This window comes from Nematolebias whitei, chromosome 10, assembly GCF_014905685.2.
Source record: "Nematolebias whitei isolate Nwh7 chromosome 10, NemWhi1, whole genome shotgun sequence".
Lineage (NCBI taxonomy): Eukaryota > Metazoa > Chordata > Actinopteri > Cyprinodontiformes > Rivulidae > Nematolebias > Nematolebias whitei.
This window is the reverse complement of record NC_056507.1, coordinates 9,755,962-9,770,642: the sequence shown is the minus strand read 5'-3', so window position 1 is coordinate 9,770,642 and position 14,681 is coordinate 9,755,962. Positions and strand designations below refer to the sequence as shown.

At 42.2% G+C, this 14,681-nt stretch overlaps 2 protein-coding genes across 2 annotated transcripts in view; one reads left to right on the top strand and one right to left on the bottom strand.

Moving 5' to 3' along the window:
- The window catches only part of tph2 (tryptophan hydroxylase 2 (tryptophan 5-monooxygenase)), a 10,494-nt gene extending 685 nt beyond the window's left edge, over positions 1 to 9,809 (top strand). Inside the window, exons 2-11 of the mRNA XM_037683309.1 lie at positions 2,408 to 2,542; positions 2,735 to 2,918; positions 4,700 to 4,800; positions 5,558 to 5,625; positions 5,872 to 6,068; positions 6,270 to 6,405; positions 7,415 to 7,541; positions 8,016 to 8,111; positions 8,183 to 8,316; positions 9,615 to 9,809. Of these exons, the coding sequence (XP_037539237.1) occupies positions 2,408 to 2,542; positions 2,735 to 2,918; positions 4,700 to 4,800; positions 5,558 to 5,625; positions 5,872 to 6,068; positions 6,270 to 6,405; positions 7,415 to 7,541; positions 8,016 to 8,111; positions 8,183 to 8,316; positions 9,615 to 9,789 (1,353 nt within the window). The 3' untranslated portion in view covers positions 9,790 to 9,809. The remainder of the gene's footprint in view (positions 1 to 2,407; positions 2,543 to 2,734; positions 2,919 to 4,699; positions 4,801 to 5,557; positions 5,626 to 5,871; positions 6,069 to 6,269; positions 6,406 to 7,414; positions 7,542 to 8,015; positions 8,112 to 8,182; positions 8,317 to 9,614) is intronic.
- Positions 9,810 to 12,136: 2,327 nt separating this feature from the next.
- The window catches only part of LOC119415955 (apoptosis facilitator Bcl-2-like protein 14), an 8,720-nt gene continuing 6,175 nt past the window's right edge, over positions 12,137 to 14,681 (bottom strand). Inside the window, exons 4-6 of the mRNA XM_037683125.1 lie at positions 13,036 to 13,094; positions 12,682 to 12,954; positions 12,137 to 12,160 (exon numbers count right to left, since the gene is read on the bottom strand). Of these exons, the coding sequence (XP_037539053.1) occupies positions 12,137 to 12,160; positions 12,682 to 12,954; positions 13,036 to 13,094 (356 nt within the window). The remainder of the gene's footprint in view (positions 12,161 to 12,681; positions 12,955 to 13,035; positions 13,095 to 14,681) is intronic.

Below are 14,681 nucleotides of genomic sequence, written 5' to 3'. Positions count from 1 at the left end.
TACGGCTACCACCGAGATCTTCACTCATAAAAAAAAAAACTCTACACCGAGCCCCCCCCCCCCCCCCCCCCACACACACACACACACACACACAATGTTTGAAACAAACAGGAGCCGTAATCCTGATAAATACTGATCAATAGGAGTTATTGATCCGTGGTTTATTCGTTTCCTTTTCGAGTGATCGGAACTGGATTAGCTGAAGCATTTTCTAACAGATTTGGGAGCAGGACTGAAATTTGTCCCAGAGTTCAGCTCTTCAGGACGTGTTTGCCTTGCAGTTCAGAGTGAGCCTCTGATCTGACTGTAAACCTGGTCTGCATTCTCCTGTTTGTAAACCTAATAAAAGGTTTGCAGAGTAAATGTGTTTAAAAGAAAACAGTTCTAATGTGGTCCAGGTGAGAAAAAGAGACAAGAATTGCTCTGTTTTTTATTTATTTGCTGCTGTTGTTTGTATTTTCACAAATAGAAAAAAAGGTTTCTTGGTTTGCAAACTGTTTAAAGAGTCTGGTTTCATGGTAGGATTAAATCAAGGCTTTATATATATATATATATATAAACTATGTTTTTATAAATGTGTAATCAGTCCATGTGTAGACCAGGTCTGACTGTTTCAGACTTGGAACCAGAATGGATCCAAAGTGCTACAGACAATGAAATAGTCCTTTACCCGACTGTTAAATCAGAAGGATGTCTTCATTAATCCCTCAGCTCTGACTGCAAGGTTCAGAGTGGACCCTGGACTCCTTCATACACCTGGTAGATGTTTTCTGTTACCACAGAAGAAGAAAACCCGACAGTTTGGTTCTCATTCATCAGCTGATGCAGGAAACTGCTCGTTCTTCAACTGTTGATGATCAGGTTCTCATCAGAAGCTGCATCTGGTTCTGGTGATGCTGCAGGTCCGATCGGTCAGAAACAGGTCCCATCTGGGACTCCTGTTGTTTCCCATGTTCCTGTAAATGTCCAGGTTCTGGTAGAACACAATCTTCGTTGTCGTCATCATCCATCTAACTGGGGCTCTTCTGTCATAAAACCTGAAGTGAGGCAACATGTTCTGTTGGGTTTTGTGTTCAGGTTCTGTTTAGGTTCTAGTTCACTTCCTGTCTGGTTCTGGAGAACTTGTCCTCTGTCACAACTGGCCTTTGTTTGCCGCTGCTGTTCACCTGTCATCAGTGCAGTTTATTTTCAGCCCGGTTCTTTTGTCTTTTGGTACCAGACTGTTGTTGCTTTGGTTCCTCGTTCTGTCATGTGTTTGTTTGTTTGTTTTAAACACAGCAGTTTTTTTCTGCATTTTAGCTTTTTAAAGTTTAACTTCTTCATAATATCATATCAGAGTTGCTCTTCGGCTTTTTTTGTTAGTGGTTCTGTGTTAGACAGCAACAGAACCTGTTTGTTCTCTGACATGCAACGGAACAAAATGCAGAACGGTTCTGATCAATTAAAGTAAAAACAGTTTGTTAGAAGTTACAATTTTTAAACTTGTATAAAAAGGAATAGATTCATTCTGCAGCGAAAGAAGAAGCAGAACAATTCAAACAAACAGTTTGAATGAGAGGAAGAACAGGTCGATGCTGCTACTTACTACTGGGACAAGTAATCAGAATAAGTAATCTGATTAGTTTCAGGAAAATTATACCAATTACCAGTTACTTTTCCCTAATATAATCAGAGTACTTGTGTGAAGCAAAACCTAGATTACGAGGTGATATAATCAAATTACTTTCAGGAAGAGTACCCAAATAACTTTTGAAGAGAGTAACCAGATTTCTGCGAGAAGTAATCAGACTACATTAGTGGAAAATAACCCGATTACTGAGAGAATTAATCAGACTACTGTTTGGAAATGTTACTAGATGACCAACTACTTTTCCTAAAATAGGAACCCTGAAAAGTACCCTGATTACTGGGAGAAATAATCAGACTATAATTGGAAAAATAATCAAAATATAACTTGGAGAATTAATCAGATTACTGTGACAGTCGCATGAATAGTGGCACAAGGTCAATTTGTACCCTCGTCTAATGGAATTGTACGTTTGCAGCTTTAATCACTTCGTACCTAGGCCTCTGGGCCATCTGTCCCAGGTCACTTTGTACCCACTTCTGTCCACATTGTAAGGGTGGCATAGATACGATCATATGGTTAGGGCATAGATGCAATGCGGTAGCCATTTTGTACCCAACATGTACAAAATGACACTAAGGATATGATCCAGCTCAGGGACGAAGTGACTGGCACCTGCGAAGGCTCACAGGTTTTATTTAGCCTGTGTTAGAAAAACAGGATAAAACCACCCACAGGTTCTGAGTCCTAACATATTCACGTTTCTGTCGTTTATTCATGTTGACTTGTTTAAATGTTTGACGGTCGGTTCTGATCCAATCTGCTTGTCGTCGTCTACAGTCGAGACGAACGTCGTTCTGTCCCATCGACGAGAGACCGGACTGTGAGAATGCAGAGGATCCTGGGAAAACCGCAGTGGTGTTTTCCCTGAAGAACGAAGTTGGATGTCTGGTGAAGGCTCTCAGACTCTTTCAGGTCGGAAACAGAACCACACTAAGATCAGAACTCCACTTAGACCCAGGTCCAACATATTAATCAGACCCAGAACCACATGCGTCCAAACTCAAATTAAAGACCTCAGACCCAGAGCCTGATACAAAGTTTTTCTTTACCCTCTTCCCCACTGAAATTCTTTAATGTTTTCTGTTCTCACTACTCCTCCTGCAGGAGAAACGGGTCAACCTGAACCACATCGAGTCCCGGATGTCCAAACGAGTTCCTAATGAAGTGGAAATTTTTGCCAGCTGCAGCTGTAGCAAGAAGGAGTTCAACGAGCTGATGCAGCATCTCAAAGACCAGGTCAACATCATTTCCTTCAACACGCCTGCAAACGTGTGGTCTGCTGAGGCAGGTATGAACATGGAGAAACACAGGTACCGGCAGGTGTGAACACAGGTACTGACAGGTGTAAACACAGGTACCAACAGTACTGACAGGTGTAAACACAGGTACCGACAGGTGTAAACACAAGTACCGACAGGTGTAAACACAGGTACCGACAGTACAGACAGGTGTAAACACAGGTACCGACAGGTGTAAACACAGGTACCAACAGAACCGACAGGTATAAACACAGGTACTGACAGGTGTAAACACAAGTACCGACAGTACCGACAGGTGTAAACACAGGTACCAACAGTACAGACAGGTGTAAACACAGGTACCGACAGGTGTAAACACAAGTACCGACAGATGTAAGCACAGGTACTGACAGGTGTAAACACAAGTACCGACAGGTGTAAACACAAGTACCGACAGGTGTAAACACATGTACCGACAGGTGTAAACACAGGTACCGACAGGTGTAAGCACAGGTACCAACAGTACCGACAGGTGTAAACACAGGTACCGACAGGTGTAAACACAAGTACCGACAGTACCAACAGGTGTAAACACAGGTACCGACAGGTGTAAACACAGGTAGCCTTTATTTTATACAGGTTAGTCTCATTGAGCCACGAGAACTCATTTTCAAGAGAGACCTGTTTAGGGAGCACATGGTGGGGGTTAAGGGCCTTGCTCATGGGCCCAGAGTGGGGCGAATGAGGGTGGGGGCAAGTGTGGGTGTTTCACCTACCCCACCCACAATTTTGATGTTGTCGGGGCCGGGGCGTGAACCGGCGATCTTCGGATCACAAGCCCACCTCTCTAACCTCTGCGCCACCACTCCCCCGACAGGTACCGACAGGTGTAAACACAGTTACCAACAGTACAGACAGGTGTAAACACAGGTACCGACAGGTGTAAACACAGGTACCGACAGGTGTAAACACAGTTACCAACAGTACAGACAGGTGTAAACACATGTACCGACAGGTGTAAACACAGGTACCAACAGGTGTAAACACAGTTACCAACAGTACAGACAGGTGTAAACACAGGTACAGACAGGTGTAAACACAGGTACCGACAGGTGTAAACACAGGTACCGACAGGTGTAAACACAAGTACCGACAGATGTAAGCACAGGTACCGACAGATGTAAGCACAGGTACTGACAGGTGTAAACACAGGTACCGACAGGTGTAAACACAGGTACCGACAGGTGTAAACACAGGTACCAACAGTACAGATAGTTGTAAACACAGGTACCGACAGGTGTAAACACAAGTACAGACAGATGTAAGCACAGGTACCGACAGGTGTAAACACAAGTACCGACAGGTGTAAGCACAGGTACCGACAGGTGTAAACACAGGTACCGACAGGTGTAAACACAAGTACCGACAGGTGTAAACACAAGTACCGACAGGTGTAAACACAGGTACCAACAGTACAGATAGTTGTAAACACAGGTACCGACAGGTGTAAACACAAGTACCGACAGATGTAAGCACAGGTACCGACAGGTGTAAACACAAGTACCGACAGGTGTAAACACATGTATAAATAGGTGTAAGTACAGGTACCGACAGGTGTAAACACAGATACAGACATGTGAACATAAGTCAGGAAAAAAAAATCTTACCTGCAGGATCAAAAAAATGTGCATATATGTTTCATGTTCTAACATTCATTAAAATAAAAAATCTAAACAATTAAACTGATCAGCTACTGGATCAAACTGATCAGCTGATGCATCAACCTGCCCTAAAACAGGAAGTAAATGAGTAAACTGTTTGTTTCTCTCAGATGATGAGGATGTTCCCTGGTTTCCCATGAAGATCTCAGAGTTGGATCAGTGTTCTCACAGAGTTCTGATGTACGGGTCGGAGCTGGACGCTGATCACCCTGTGAGTTTACAGGACAGACACTGACTAGGACACTTCACTGTCCTCATGTCCACATGTCAAAATGCCCCAATGTTTGCATGCCCACATGCCCGCATGCACTCATGTCCACATGCCCTCTTGTCTAGTCTACATGTCCTCATGTCCACATGTCCTCAGCACAGAGATGTTATTCGTGAAGAGAAGGAAACAATGAGAGGGAAAAAAATAATACTAATCATATTTTATTGAAGGACGACACAGTGGTTCAGTAGAGCTGTTGCCTCTCAGCGAGAAGGTTGCCAGATCAAATCCCGGCCAGGTGCCTTTCTGGGTGGAGTTTGCATGTCCTCTCTGTGCATGCATGAGTTTTCTCCAGATACTCCAGTTTACTCCCACAGACCAGAAACATGCCTGTTAGACTGATTGGTAACTCTAGGTGTGAGTGAGAGAGTGAATGGTTGTTTGTCTCTATGCGTCCCTGTGATGGACTGGAGACCTGCCCAGGTGTCCCCCACCTCTCGCACAGAGACTGCTGAGTATGGACACCAGTGACCCCCACAACCTGAAAAGGAAGAAGCGGGTAAAGATGATGGATGGATGGATGGCTGGCTTTTATTGACATTTGGACTTTTTCATGCGAGATACTGAGAAATCTAAAGATCAAACAAATCAGCTAGGAAGGGAGGGAGGAAAGGAAGGAGGGAGGGAAGGAAGGAAGGCAGGAAGGCATCGTGTAAGTTCTGTCTCAGTTTTGTGTTTTCTTCTTCTCTCCTCTCAGGGTTTTAAAGACAATGTTTATCGTGAGCGCAGAAAGTATTTTGTGGAGGTCGCCATGAATTATAAATTGTAAGCGTCTCTTTTTTTTATAACTTTACTTATAAATCTGTCCTAAAATTTAAATCCCGTCCTCATTCATTTACATTTGTACTCAGATCCAGACATTCCTGTACTCTTTAGATGTGGTTCTGATCAGCAGTTCTTCAGACTTTCTGAAAGATTTTAATTATTTTCTGTCGGCTTGAAGCAAAATACAAAGAAATGAGGTCTAGATCAGGAGTTTTTCTGAGTTTTGCACCTGTTCCTCCCCGGCAGTGGGAAGCCCATTCCTCGGATTGAGTACACCCCCGAGGAGGTGAGGACGTGGGGCGTCGTGTTCCGGGAGCTGTCCAAGCTCTACCCGACACACGCCTGCAAAGAACACCTGAAGAACCTGCCGCTGCTCTCCAAACACTGCGGCTACAGAGAAGACAACATCCCCCAGCTGGAGGACGTCTCCCTGTTCCTCAGAGGTGGGTCACCTGTCCACTTCCTGCTTCCTGATGACGTCAACTTCCTGTACAGAAAGGCTTGTCCCCGCACACATTAAGATATGTAACATGCTCAAATGTTCAAATTGTAACTTATTAAGGATATCAACAACAAAAAAAGCCAGCAATAGTTATTACCATAGCAACAGCTTATACGATGACATCACTTCCTGTGTGTTTCAGAGCGCTCTGGTTTCACCGTGCGACCTGTTGCTGGGTATCTGTCTCCCCGAGACTTCCTGGCTGGTTTGGCCTACAGGGTGTTTAACTGCACACAGTATGTCCGCCACAGCACCGACCCGCTCTACACGCCAGAACCGTGAGTGATCCAACCCACCGGCCGGTTCTGTTACCATCAGTCCATCTTCCCTGGATGTAAAGTCCAACACGCTCAGTAACCCACAGATGGAGGAGTTTAGTGTTTTCCTTGCCTCGGTTGTCCTCAACCCTCCTGCTGCCCTTGGGTCAAAATGATCCACAAGGCCTCAGGCTTATGGGTCATTTTGACCAAAGGGCAGCAGGAGGGTTAGGGTTTGTTTTGTTTCCTACTAATTTCATATTAGGGAACTCTTAAGTCCAACTTTAAGGAAAACCTGAACAAACAAACATGGATAAACACAAACAATAACAATGCTAGCCTTAGCTCGGTTTATGTTGTTCACTGTTCGGGTTCTGAAGGAAACTGAGGCCCCAGAATTTCACACGACAGAACTTTAAGGACAGCGTGCTTCAGGTTTAAAGGGTTTATTTATATATTTACATTAAAGGTTGACTTGACGATACCTTAAGGTTCCTCAGACCGCCTCGTTTGTCCCAGTTGAGCAGGACAGATCAGGTCTTGTCCCTTAGACCTGCAGTGTAAGGTTTTATATTCACGCTCCGACAAAAAAAGTTCAACGGAGTCAACAGAGTCGGGTCAGATGGATGGGTGGTCCAGGCACCGCGCTGGTCTCATGTCAGGGGGGTAAAGCCCACCCCCCTCAGTCCTGGAGACAAGCAGTGATTTTGTGCGAAATGGAGTTGGACATTGTTTCCTGCAGCACGACGAGCCACTGGTCCTCAAGATCCGGCAGACCGACACCGGGTCAAAGCCGATCCATGCATGTTCCATCAGAAAACCTGGCTGTCCAGTGGTCTCTGACAGGACATGTCCTCTCCCCGCATGTCCACACACCCAGGACCAAGAATCCTTCCAGAACACGACACACCTGAGCTCCAAAGGGTCCAGTATCTGTCTGGATGTTGTGGGTTTCTGCAACAATCTTGGTCCGGTCCAGTGTCTTGCCTGAGGGGATAGACGATAACGAGGTGCTCATCTCTGTCCTCAGAGACACGTGTCATGAGCTGCTGGGTCACGTTCCGCTGCTGGCCGATCCGAAGTTTGCTCAGTTCTCCCAGGAGATCGGACTGGCCTCACTGGGAGCGTCGGACGAGGACGTCCAGAAACTGGCCACGGTAAGTTGGACTTTATTAAACACCGAGCACATCCATGTTCACGCACAGAACTATGCCTCCGTTCTGACCCGATCAGACTGGGATGTATTCAGACTTGCAGATGATGTCACTGAAGCTCTGACTGGTTGGAAACAGATTAACGTAATTTCTGGAATATAACTCGCTACTTTTTTTTTTTTACACGCTTTGAATGCTGCGGTTTATAAAATGCTGCGGCTAATTTAGAAAATATGTAATTTTTTCTTTTTCTTTTTAAAATTAGTGGGCGTGGCTTATATTCGGGTGCACTTAATAGTCTGGAAATTACGGTAAATCTTTTTCCTTCCTCCTGTACCTAATCTGTCCAGAACCACCTAATCTTGTGTGGTTCTGTTTGGTCCGTATAGCTTCAGGTCCAGACAGAGTTCTTAGAGAGCTCGGTCATCGTCATGTGACCTGAGGGTGGATGAAAAGCGCCATGTTTTTGTGTTTCAGTGTTATTTCTTCACCATCGAGTTTGGACTCTGCAAACAGGATGGTCAGCTGAGAGCGTATGGAGCCGGCTTACTGTCCTCGATCGGAGAGCTGAGGGTGACACACACACACGTGCACGCTCAGATAACCAAATGATCGATCACCTGATTGCTGATGTTTTTTCCCAGCATGCGCTGACAGATAAAGCCTGCGTGAAGACGTTTGACCCGAAGACGACCTGCTTCCAGGAGTGTCTCATCACCACCTTCCAGGACGTTTACTTCGTCTCGGAGAGTTTTGAGGAGGCAAAGGAGAAGATGAGGTGAACCCTCTGAGTGTCCGTGCACGCACTTGTGCACACGTTGAACACACGTTTCGAGGAAGACAGCAAGCCGTAAAAAATAAAAATAAATCCAAATCAGTTTCCACTTGATGACTGAACGTCTGAGGAGAAACCAAACAGACAGAACGTTCACTAGATCTGTGTTTTAACTTTCCAGAGTTCCCAGCGCCAGATTCTCACATAGTTCCAGGGTTCAGAATCTGATATTTCAAGGTCCAGATTCCAATAAAGCTCTCAGCTTTAGATTCCCATAGTTTTGTCAAGTCTAGATTCTGACTGTGTTCAGAGATTTAGATTGTCAGAGTTCCCAGTTCTAGATTCTCACAGGGTCCTAGTTCTACATTCTCATAGAGTTCCCAGGTCTAGATTCTGATAAGGTTCCCTGTTCCAGACTCTGACAGAGGTTCAAGGTCCACATCGTCATAACTTTCCAGGTCTAGATTCACAAAATGTTCCCAGGTCTTTAATGTGACATTTCAAGGTCTAGATTTCTCCAAAGCTCTCAGGTCCAGGTTTTGACAAAGTTCCCAGTTTTAGATTCACATGTAGAGAGTCAGAGAGAGTGAGAGTCAGAGTTTCTTTATTGTCATTCGCACCTCATGTGGTACATGTGGTGGAGCGAAATTATGTACGCAGGGTCCCAGTTACATCCAACAATAAAATGTATAAGAAAAACAGTAATAACATCTAAGATATGAACTAAGAAAAACATCAACTAAATATACACTAAGCACTCATAACATAAAACATTGAACATCACCACAAACATGAACATGAGTCTGTGAGCAGATGTGCACGCATGAACACATCAACATTGAAACAGATCAGCAGCAACATGAAACAGATCAGCAGCAACATGATAGTTGATGATGTAGTTCTCAAGTCCAGAATTAGAAAGAGTCCCAAGATTCACATTGTCGCAAATTTCCAGGTCTAGGTTGTCTCAGGTCCAAACAGAGTTCCCAGGTTTAGAATCTGACATTTCAAGGACTAGATTCCTAAAACGCTCATAGTTTTGACCCAGTTCCCAGGTTTACATGTTGCGAGAAGGTTTTGAAATTGTCAAAATCAAAGTCAAAAGTAGTTTATTTAGGAACATAAGGCCTTCCAGCCTTATGCCTCCACTTATTTATTTAGTAAATGTGTAAATAGTAAATAAATAAGTCCAACTGATGATTCATCTAGTCCTGATCTGGAAACATGTCTCTTTTGGTTTGGAGTCAGTAACGTGAGTCCCTGACAGATGTTTGTCACTTCCTGTCTGTTTTCTCTGACAGGGAGTTTGCGAAGACGATCAAGCGTCCGTTCTCGGTTTACTACAACCCATACACGCAGAGCGTGGACCTGCTCAAAGACACGCGCAGCCTCGAGAACGTGGTGCAGGACCTGCGCAGCGACCTCACCACCGTCTGCGACGCTCTGGGGAAGATGAACACCTACATGGGCATCTGAGGCCGACGACCACACCACCTGTACGCTGATTGGTTCAAATACCGGCAGCACATCAGCTGACTTCCTGTTTGTTTGTTGTCTGGTATGAGTGAAGATGTCCGATAGTTTATTTATAGATCAATCACCTATTGATCCATCAGTTCCAGGCAGATGGTTTGTTTCCTGTAATGCAACTTTAAAGGAATATTCCGACCATTTCAGAGTGGGGTTCTGCAGGTTATGAACTATTAATATCTTACCTGATGTAGATAGCTCATTGAGTGGCCTCCGTTCTGATGAGCTAATGACTAATCTGAATGCAGCAAAGACAAAGTGGAGGTTAAGTAAGATATTTGCAAATTATAACTTTTGCACTAATCTGTACTACAAAAAGCTCGGAATACACCTTTAATGTTCTGTGTTCATATCGCCTTACCTGCTCACCTGGGTTTCCTGTCAGGTGACACTGACTGAGGAGGCGTCTGCAGGTTTTCTTCTGATATAAATTAGAAGCAATTAGAAGGTTGATAAAAATTATATAAAGCAAAATATTTATTTTAATCTTTAACTAAAATGTTATTAAAAATGAATATTGACACAATTGTTGACAAGTTAGTTTTCAAAATAAAAAATAATCATTAAAACAATGATAGTTCAGTCAGTAAATAAAAGAAAGAAAAAAAACTTTTTAAACTCACCTGATTGGCTGAGAGCTTGTCACATGACAAACCCTTGCCTGTAACAGGACTAATTGGACTACACTTTCCTTCAAAATAAAAGTTTGGCTGTCTGATTTTTATTTTATTTTTTTAATTAAGTGGAACCACTGGCTCTCTACTGAAATGTTTAGGACCAGAACTATGGAGCAAGCTGGTAGGTCTGTCCTTTCACTGTGAGATGGAAACTTGTTCTGTTTGTTCACGTGAAGCTTTTCTGTCGTGAAGTGGCACAAAATAAACCCAAACTGAACGATCCTCCGCTGTCGACTGCAACTTCCATCAGGTTAAACAAATAATAAATGCAAATATCAATATTTGAGTGAAAAATGTGTTTTAACAAAAAAATTAACATTCCTTATGTTGGACTTTTGTGGGGTTTGTACTTTGATTTCCTAATCAACAGGTCGAGTCAGGTATTTGCCTCGTTCAATTTTAAACGACGGTGACGTCATCACGTACGTCGTCAGGGCTGTTCCCCGTTTTCTGTCAAGCAGGAAATGTTCCCTCCCCTCCTGAGCTGAGCGAACGTCACATCTCTACTTGCAATGTTTAAAACTCCAAAGAGAAAAACACAAATGGGTCTAAATAACAAACACCGGAAACAAGCAAGCAAAGGAACAAAAGAAGGGAAGTTCCAGGTGAGATCACCTGGACTGAAACTAGCAGGTTCTACATAAAAAAACAGGAAGTGAAGGAGAGAAGAGAATAAAAGAAGAACTGAATCCAGAGAGCCGGTTCCTTCACTGTCTGAAAAACAGAAACTGCTCTGACTCATGGGTCCAACAGGAGGGTTTGGACTAGAACCTCTTTCAGACTGTTGGACCAATCACGAAACAGCACTGGTACATTTTTCAAATTGGTTTTGTTGGTAAAATATGAAGAAACTGACATGTGCTGATTACTAGACCAACACCTGAAACCAAGGTCAAATTCAGCTTTCAAATCTTTTGGGTTCTGGACATTTGGACCACCAACCTGCTCCTGTTGATGTGAAACAACCCGATTATCAATCTACTCCCGCTCAGATCTCTGGTTCACTGGAGCCAGAACCTCTGCTTTGTGACAGTCATGGTAAAATATGAAGACGAAGTTCTGCAAGGGTTAAATCACAGGAAGTCATCTCAGCTGCAGTTCTTGGTTTTATTTAATAAAAAGCTCAACTTTATCTAAAAGGCACTTTCTACTGGTAATCAGAGCAGTAACATAAAGTGGTAACTTGAAATGCCAAGAAAAGTAATAGTACATATCGTGGTTACGAGCCAGTCATTTTGATATAACAATTGTGGGGGTGCACATTGCAGTTTGGGCTGCATTAAAATTGATGGAAAAGCAAGACCCTTTTCAAGCGGATCATAAAAGCTGGCTGCATTTCTAGGCAGTCCCCAACAAGACCGTTTAAAACTGTTAACAGGTTTTACAGTAAATATGATGGAACGAGTGAGAGTGAATGGTTGTTTGTCTCGTTTGTCTCCATGTGTCCCTGTGATGGACTGGAGACCTGTCCAGAGTGTCCCCCACCTCTGACACAGTGATTGCTGGATATGGGCACCAGTGACCCCCACGACCCGAAAAGGAATAAGCTGGTAAAAGATGAAGGATGGACGTTGGAATAGTTCAGTTTGGTAGCCTTCATCTGATGGGTCTGCAGCTCAGTCGATGTCGAACGCTTCCTCCTGACAGAAGAAAACAGGATCCTTTCAGAACAAATCAGAACACAAACAGAAGAAATCCATAAAGACGATCACAATATGGACAAAGGAAATGTCCTAAAGAGGATTTTCTGCCATCAAAACCAAACGGACACACAACAGGGATCCCAAACCAAAAACCAGGTTCTAAAGCAAAACTGAAGTTCTGATCAAACCTTTTAACATTTATTTAAATATGGAGTTCTGGAGAAAAGAGGTGAGGAGGAACCTAAGGAAGAACCTGAAAAGGAACCTGAGGAGAAACCTGAATAAGACCTCCACGAGGAACCCTAGCAGGAACCTGATCAACAACCTGTGTTCAGATGAACAGAAAGTTCTGAGTTTGAGCTCTTTTAAATGATGAAAATCATCTCCTGAATGGACTTCTTCTGATAAACTGTTAGCTGGACTCCATCAGAACCTTTCCCTGATTATGCTGACAGAGCAGAACCACAGGATCCCATTTTAAACCAACAGAACCACCCTTTTGATCACGGTTAGCTCACCCAGCCTCCACGCTGCCAGACCCAGTCCGCGTGGTTCTGTTCGATGTACTGGGCCCCGAAGTTCAAAACCCTCCTGTGGTGGACAACCCCCACAGCAGACAGTCTGCTCGTCACCTCGAAGGCCCAGGCGATCTTCTGCTGCTCGACCTGACAGTCTGGACCTGTTGCCTGACCCGCCGGGGCCACCAGGTTCTGCACAGTGGAGGTCAGCTTCTCGAACGTCTTGTAGTTCAGGTTCTGGAGTTGTTCTTTTAGAACTGGGTTCTGTTTGAGCTGGGGGGGAACAGAGGAGGTGATAAACTGTGAGTTCTTACGACCCGTTCTTCTGTTCTGGATCTGGGAATCGGAACACACCTTCGCATTGATATCGTCTCCAAACATTATCACGAGCTGGACGAGCTTCTGGATGATCTCTGCAGGAACACATAACAGATCAGAACCTCCCCCATCCACACACGGACCCAACAGACAGAAAAGGGTTAAATAATCTACAGTTTTTCTGAAGAATCTGGGTCGTTCTGCCCAAAACCCATACTTCAGCAGCTTGACAGTCTGTGATGGTTGTTGTCTGGTTCTGCTCTTCACGATGCTTTCAACAGGAGATGGATTTGAACTTGGTTCTTTGGGTTTCTGTTTTGATTCTGATCAAATATTACATAGAAAGAGTTTGGGTCAGTGTTGACCCATGGCCCGATTCAGTCTAGAAAGACCCAAGTCTTGACACCTTCACATGTCACCAGGTTATCCGCTGGTCGGGAATCCTCCAGAACCAATCAATGTTCTGACCAGAAGTTCACATAAGGAAATGTTCCAGGTTGTCCAGTGGAAAACCTCTTAGTGGTTGACAACAAAAAATCTCCAGAAAATTTTAACTTGTGTACTGAACTAGATACAAAGTTTACAACATACAAAGTTTTCTATATACAAAGTTTACTATATACAAAATGTACTATATATAGTTTACTATATACAAAATTTACTATATATAGTTTACTATATACAAAGATTACTATATGTAAAGTTTACTAACGACAAAGTTTAATATATATTATAAAGTTTACTATATCCAAAGATTACAACATACAAAGTTTACTATATGTAGTTTACTATATGCAAAGATTACTATATGTAAAGTTCACTAGTGACAAAGTTTACTATATATAAAATTTACTATATATAAAATTTACTATATACAGTTTACTATATACAAAGATCAGTTTCATGTGTTCGTAGTTCATCATGGATATCATCATAGATATGTAAAGTTTGCTACCGACAAAGTTTACTATATGTAAAGTTTACTATATACAAAATTTACTATATACAAAGTTTTCTTCATAGAGTTTACTATAGACAAAGTTTACTATGTACAAAGATTGCTATCCATAAAGTTTACTAAATACAAAGTTTACTATACATAAAATCTACTATATACAAAATTTAGTATATACTGTATAAAGTATAATATATACAAAGATTACTATATATAAAGTTTACTACTGACAAAGTTTACTATATATAACGTTTACTATGTACAAAATTTACTATACATACTAGTATATACAAAGTTTACTAGTTATTTACTATATACAAAATTGACTATACAGTATATAAAGTTCACTATATACAAAGACTATTTTATGTAAAGTTTACTACATATAAAAGTACTATATACAAAGTTTTCTACATACAAAGTTTACTATATATAAAATTTACTATACAGAATACAAAGTTTGCAAATATAAAGATTACTATGTACAAAATTTACTATACATAAATTTACTAGTATATACAAAGTTTACTATTTATAAAGTTTACTATATACAAAATTTACTACACAGTACATAAAGTTCACTATATACAAAGACTGTTATATGTAAAGTTTACTACATATAAAATTTAATATATACAAAGGTTTCACACACAAAGTTTACTATATTTAAAATTTACTATACAGAATACAGTTTACTACATACAAAGTTTACTATATACAAATACAG